The sequence below is a fragment of the Ochotona princeps genome, chromosome 16 (genome assembly GCF_030435755.1).
Source record: "Ochotona princeps isolate mOchPri1 chromosome 16, mOchPri1.hap1, whole genome shotgun sequence".
Taxonomy (NCBI): Eukaryota; Metazoa; Chordata; class Mammalia; order Lagomorpha; family Ochotonidae; genus Ochotona; species Ochotona princeps.
In genome coordinates this window covers 52,441,939-52,448,592 of record NC_080847.1, presented here as the reverse complement: position 1 = coordinate 52,448,592, position 6,654 = coordinate 52,441,939, and the positions used below count along the sequence as shown (strand labels likewise).

Below are 6,654 nucleotides of genomic sequence, written 5' to 3'. Positions count from 1 at the left end.
GTGTCGGCACCCTCATATCTATAAGCACGTATCGGGCCCGACGCCTCACGATGGACTTAAGATGCCATGTCTGTTTTTTGGGAGCCGTGTGGCCTCAGCCCTGGGACATCACCTCTCTTCAGCATCTCCCAGGAAAGTGGCCGGCAGGGCCTGAGGACTTGAACTCGTTGTCACCTGCTGCCTCCCAAGGGTGCCCATTCGCAAGAAGCTCAATTGAAAGCAGAGCTGGGCTTCCAACCCCGGGCATTCTGATGCAGGAAGTGGTACCTTTACCCGATGCACCAGACCCCGCCCTGGCCCTCTGAGATGTGGGGCTTGGGCGGCCAGCTCGCGCCACTTCTTTGCGGGGCTGGGTGTGCACCTGCTCACCAATCCCGAGTGTCAAGCCCGAGTTCTTGACCCCGCGTGGTCTCCCCTCTACCCCACACCCCAGCTCTGTGGAAAGTGAATCAGTGTAACAGTGGGTTTTGCGTGGTTTCCTGGGAAATGGGGAACCCCATGGTACCCTGAGGCTGCACAGGATGGGGGGTGCACAGGAGAGGAGGGACTCACGGGAAGATCTGCGTTTCCTGTAAAACGCGGCCAGGCCGCCCCCGATTATCAAGATGAAGCTGACGATAGGGACGATGATGCTGATGAGGGTGGTGCTGTCGATGCCACTGGGCTGGTCCTTAGATGGGGTCGCTGGACGGGAAAGAGGGGACATGTGTCGGGGTGAGGAGGCCTCTGGGGACGGGCACCCCGGGTTTCCTCTAGGAAGCTGCTACCTCATAGTGGTCTTGATGGTTGGGTGGGGTGGGCCTCCCTGGGCTCTTGGGTTCTGGGATGGGTTTCCCACTCAGCCCTGGCCAAACAGAACATCCCAACCTCCTGGTTGCTGTGCTTGGTTCCTGGAGCCGGGCTCTGGCGTCTAAACTAGTCCTCCCCTGGTGTCTAAACTAGTCCTCCCCTGGTGTCTAAACTAGTGAGCTGTGAGCCTGTGGCAGCTGTGGTAGCTGGATCTGCTGGTACCTGAAGGCGCTTCTATTTTACTTTATCTTGGCCTTGCTTGGACAACCTTGAGCTGTACTTGTGTCAACTGCAAGTGAAAGAGTCCTGCCAAAGACCCTCAGGAAGGGACTCAGAGGGAGTGTGTCCAGGCAGTGGACGGGGGTGGGTGGGTGGGGGGTGGAGCTGACCCTCCTACTGAGAGGCCCTGGGGACAGGATGGGCGTTGTTGTCACATGGCATCTGGTAGCTCCACACTCAGGTCCCCCCTCCCCCGGCAGGGGAGCCCATGGCCTCCTCCTCTGCCTCCGGCCACCTGGGGAACCACTCACCTCGCAGCTGCGGGGTCAGCTCGCCGCGGCCAGTTCCTAGGGAATTGGTGGCTTGGCAGACAAGCGTCTGGTTAATGGTCTCATTCACTTCCAAGATCGTAAGCAAGGGGCCCTGGGCCACAGTGGAGGGTGGCAAGGGCCCTGTGGTCCTGGGGGAGCCAGAGAGAGAGGGGGTTAGGGCTGGCATGAGGAGTGGTCTTCCCCGGAGGCTCATGAGGTCAGAGTCCTCAGGGGCTTGTCTCAGCACCCGTAGGCAGTGCCGGCCTGCAGGCCTACGAGGTGCTGCCACTTTCCACTGAAAGCCACGTCCCACATTACTCTGTTTCTTGTAAGGTGCACAAAAGCAAAAGAAACTAAGCCAGGGCAACACATGGAAAGGCAGAGAGGGCAGATGCCCGAGGGCCTGGGGCGTGAACCAGTGGATGGAAGACGTGTCTTTAAAGTCTAGAAGGAAGCTGTTAGTGCAGTCAGTGCTGCCCTGACAGCCACCAGAGGCCTAAGACTCACAAGCCAGCCCAGCACCCACCACCTCTCACAGCCACATGGGAGCCCCCAGCCTCCGCAGCCCCCCAACCCTGACCTAGACCAAGGCGGCTCCCCACCTTCCTGAGCGCCTCCTTGTCTGGTCTCGCCATGGCCACCAGAGGGCGCGAGAGAACCCGAAGTCAGCTCATGCCCCTCTGCTCAGACCCGCATCATCCCTGACACCTCCCCTCCTTCACTGCCCCCCACCCACCCTAGCAGCCCTGACACCTCCCCTCCTTCCTTCACTGCCCCCCACCCACCCATCGCTGTCCCCTTTGCTCCCACAGCCTGGCCCAGCCCTGGCTGTTGCAGCCATCTGGGCAGTGACCCAGCACATAGAAGACTCTGTGTGTGCAAGGGGAAAGACCCGGATGAGTGATGGAAATGCATGGATCCCTAGGCCAGGCTCTTTGAGCTCCAGCCTCAGTAGGACTTGGCAGTGTGTGTGTGGGGGGGGAGAGGGGGGAGCTCTGAGCCTCCACTTTCTCAGCTGGGCAGAGGGGACAGTAGCCACTTGAGGTGACTGAGCAGGCTGCACCTGAGAGCTCAGAGGCCGGAGGTCTGGAATGTAAGATTGCAGCAACAGGGGTGACCGGCCAGGGTGGGGCTGGACTTTACTTGGGGCAGGGCGACCAGGGCAACGTGTGCAGGGAGGAGCTGACGTAGGGGCCCAGGCCAGTGCCCCGGACTAACCACTCCATTGTTGCAAAGCCTGCAGTCCCAGCCCACATCTGTCTCCTCCCTCACACCCAGGGGTCCAGCCCCTCCTCCCTCACACCCAGGGGTCCGCCCCAGCCCCTCCCTCTGACAGGACTCGGCCCCACTCACGTGCTCCACTCATAGCCCGTGGGCGCAGGGTTGCTGCGGACGTCACACCTGAGGGTGACATTACGTCGGCCGGAGTACCAGTTGTCATCATAGCCAGAGATGGAGACCTCCGGAGGGTCTGGGGGTACAGGAGATGGACTCAGAGTCTCAGAGGTGCTTGGGGTGCGGGAGGAGGGAAAGGCCTGTGGGGCGGAGTGGCCAGTGTAGACTGTGACCGGAGGGTCGGTGTGGGGAGGGGGCCTGGGAGGCTGCGCTGTGCAGGGACGACTGAGGAACGTGTGTAGACAGCTGACCTAGCCTGTGCTGGGGAGCGGGCAGTGTCAAGTGTGTGTGTGTGAGAGAGAGAGAGAGAGAGAGAGAGAGAGAGATATCAGCATGTGGCCTGGAACTGTGTGTGTGCTGGGGGGAGCTGTGTGTGTGTGTGTGTGTTGGGGGGAGCTGTGTGTGTGTATGTGTGCTGGGGGGAGCTGTGTGTGTGTGTTGGGGGAGCTGTGTGTGTGTGTGTGTGTGTGCTGGGGGGAGCTGTGTGCATGGTTCTCGAGGAGCTGCTGCAGACCATGGCGCTGGAGGTGTGCAGACATCCTAGCCAGGATAGCCAGTATGGAGCAGAGGGTGGGCGGCAGGTGGCCTGGCCGGGGCTTCCACTCACAGTGCACGGTCAGGGTCTTGGTCAGCCGGACAGGCTTCTCGAAGCTTTCACTCTGCACTATGCATGTAACGTTCTGACCGTCCGCCTGGCTTGAGGGCACCAGCATAAGGTAGCTGGTGACGTTGGTCGTGCCCGGCTGTAGTCCTGGCATCTGGCTCTCGTGGACTGTGGTGGCATTCAGGGGGGAGGTCCAGTTGATCTGGCTGGGCGGGCGGCCCCCCTGGGACATGCAGCAAGCCACACGCACAGGTTCTCCGGGGGGCAGGCTGGGCGGCGTTTCCAGGGCCTCAATTTTGTTCTGGGGCTTGGCTGTGGAGACACAGAGACAGTTATGGCTCCCATCTGGTCATGTCAGTCCCCGAGGCCCCCAGCAGCAGGGAAGGGAGCATGAAGGGTTCACATCCCAGCCTCGAGCCACTCTGATGATGGGGTGACGGACAGTGCGGGATGTAGGTGGACTAGCCTCACGGTGCAGCATGTTAAGCCTCCGCCTGCAGTACTGGCATCCTGCAGTCTCTGTTGTTTGGCCCCCAGCTGCTCTGCTTCCAATCCAGCTCCCTGATGAAGGTCTGAGAAGATGGCTCAAGGGCTTGGGTTCCAGCATCCACGTGGGAGACCCGGATGGAATTCCAGGCATCTGTCCCAGCCCTGGCTGTTGGGGCCATTTAGGGAGTGAACCAGCAAAGGGAAGAGCTGGAGTTTCTTCATGTTCTCTTGATGTTTAAGATTTAGTTTATGTATTTGGAAGGTAGAGTTAGAGAAAATCTTCCACATGCTGGTTCACTCCCCAAATAACCACGATGGCTGGAGCTGGATCAGGTCAAAGCCAAGAACCTGGAGCGTCCTCCAGGTCTCCCGTGTGAGTGCAGGGGCCCGTGGCCTTGGGCCGTCCTCCGCTGCTTTCTCAAGGGCTGGATGGGAAGCAGGGCAGCCTGGACTCGAACCCCAAACCCCACTGCAGAGCTGGACTTTCCAGCAGCAGCAACAGCAGCAGCCTGGGGTGTTTCCTGGGTCCTGCTTCCCTCAGTTCCTCCCCCCCTTGTCACCACGGCCCACCGCCCACTTCTTCCTTTGTCTCACTGTCACTGTCTCCTGGTGACCCCAATCCATAAGAACTCTAGCTCCCCTGGGCCAGCCGGGGGAGCCCCACTCTGAGGGCCCGTGCATGCCTGCTAGCGCTTGGAGCCTGCCAAGCTCCTTCCCATGCAGCCTTAGAGAGCCTTGTGGCCCTCACAGACTGACCTTGGATGAAGCGGCCAAGCTAACACAATGGCCTGTGACTCAGCAGTTACTGGTCACCAAACAGTAATGTGAGGGGTGGGTGGCTGGGTCGGTCTGGGGTGGGGTGGGAGGACACAGCAAGGATGCCAAGATCTGACCCAACGGAAAAAAAAAAAAAAAGAATCCTTTCTGAGGGCCTGGGGGGGTGTGGACTTCCTGCCTCGGAATCACCGAGCCAGCCACAGGAGGGCTCCGGCAACAGGGCCTCTCCCCCCTTACACAGGGTCCCGCAGTGCCACCAGCTCTCAGCCCCAGAGCTGCACTGGCAGCCATCCAGAATAAAACAGAGAAGGTCTCCAGTCCTGACATTTCATAGTGACAAGTTGCGTGGATGCTCAGAGAGTGAGGGTCCCCGCAGCCCCAAGTCCCGCAGGCGGTGAGGAGGGGCTGGCCACACTCTGCGTGGGGGAGAATGAATCTCTGAGCCGGTCTGGGAGATCCAGGATCCCTGGCTTTCCAGTTGGTTCTGTTTCTGCCGGGTGAAGCGAGGGTCCCCGTGTACACGCACTTCATGATGAACGCTTAGGGTGGGACTATGGATGGGACTATGGTCCCTATACACAGTTCAGAGGAGGCCCCCCCTAAAACAAACAGAACCCGCCACTGGCCTGGGAGCAGGGCTGCCTCCCGTAGGGTGCCCCAGCTCCCTGCTGCTCACCCAGCACCCGCAGCCGGATGCGCGCGCTTTTGCTGCCCTGAGGGAACGTGGCAAATTGGCAGGTGTAGTTGGCTTCGTCCGCGGCGCGCAGCTCAGACACCAGCAGTGATGCGTTCCACACTTCCACACCGGGCTTGGAGGCCACGAACTTCACCCGTTCAGGGTCTGACACGCTGGTACCCCGGGAAGAGTGCAATACAGCAATGTTGAGGACACCCCCTTCGGGCTCATGCTGCATCCAGGTCACCTGGGTGAGATGCGTGTCCGCCTCCAGAGGCTGGGAGCAAGGCAGCATCACGGTGTCACCCAGGAAGCCCTGCACCAGCTCGGGCGCCTGCACGGGACCGGTCTTGACCCCTGTGGGGGCGGGGGAGAAGGGGAGTGCCGGTGAGACACGGGCACCCCCAGAATGCATCCAGAAGCAAGGGCGCCCGAGGCTTGTACCTGCGCGCGCGGCGAGGCCCCCAGGGAATGGGGAACCAGGTGGAATCGTGATGTGTGAGTGCATGGGAGGTGTAAGCCGTCATGTGCTCCTGGCAGGGTAATATTTCCTGCCATTGCTGTATTTTCTGGATCTCACAGCCACGGATTCTTAAGCACCTGAGAGATTTCAGTGGTAGCTAAGTACTAGAGCCCGATCCTGCAATGGCAGGATGAACCACGGCCAGGGTCGTTTACAGCAGAGCTGTGAAGTCAGCGGCTGGATCGCCGGGTTTTCAAATTGAAGGAATACCGCTTCGGCAGGAGAGCGGCTGGGGTGTGGGAACCTGCTGGTCTGTGCTAAGAGGCCTCTCTCGCTGGGACGCTCCAGGAAAACGGGTTGGACGACAGAGAACACTCCCAAGGTACCTGGAGTAGCTGGGGGCTGGGCGCGCGGCTCTCCAGCGCGCCCTGGAGCAAGCAGCTGCGGTCAGCCCCGCTTGGCGGTGGAGGAGGAAAGGGCGGCGGGCAGCAGGTGGCCCAGGCAGTGAGCCAAGGCCCTCTATGCTCACTGTGTGTGCTCATCCCTGGTGAGGGACACGTGTCAGCCCTCGGGAACATTCAAACGCCTCAGGCGGCACCTTCTTAATTAAGGTCCTGGAGCAGGTGTGTAAAGGGTTAAGCTCTCTGGACTCCAGCCCTAACCACTCCCTGCCCCACACGGGTTTGTGGGCCAGTGAGTCCATCCTCTGCACCTCCTCAGGACCTCGGGGGTGGCCGTGCCACACCCAGGAAGTCCTTCAGTTAGGAGGGGGGGGGACAGGGAGGCGGGGAGGGTGTGATGGTGACTTGGGGGACTCATACCCCATGCATACTTGCCTCAAGTCCGTTCTGAGTACAGCCTGGAAGCCCAGTCCCCCCCTCCCCATCTGGCAGGTGTTTCCTTAGCTCTGTCCTAAGACAGGCCGCCTGGG

The 6,654-nt window shown here is 60.6% G+C and overlaps 1 protein-coding gene across 1 annotated transcript; it reads right to left on the bottom strand.

The window, feature by feature from the left end:
• Window positions 1-269: 269 nt before the first annotated feature.
• PVR (PVR cell adhesion molecule) lies at window positions 270-5,675 on the bottom strand. The gene is made up of 6 exons (XM_058673936.1): window positions 5,261-5,675; window positions 3,322-3,630; window positions 2,673-2,790; window positions 1,320-1,468; window positions 553-684; window positions 270-361 (listed from the first exon to the last, which is right to left on the bottom strand). Exons 1-6 carry the CDS (start codon window positions 5,673-5,675, stop codon window positions 270-272), a joined length of 1,215 nt encoding a protein of 404 aa, XP_058529919.1.
• Between the last annotated feature and the right edge of the window lie 979 nt (window positions 5,676-6,654).

Coding starts and splice junctions, on each gene's coding strand:
- PVR (XM_058673936.1), bottom strand. CDS start 5,675: ATGCATTCTGGGGGTGCCCGTGTCTCACCGGCACTCCCCTTCTCCCCC. Junction 685..1,319: donor GCTGACCCCGCAGCTGCGAG/GTGAGTGGTTCC, acceptor TTTCCCGTCCAG/CGACCCCATCTAAGGACCAG. Junction 362..552: donor CAGGAAACGCAGATCTTCCC/GTGAGTCCCTCC, acceptor ATTGGTGAGCAG/GTGCACACCCAGCCCCGCAA.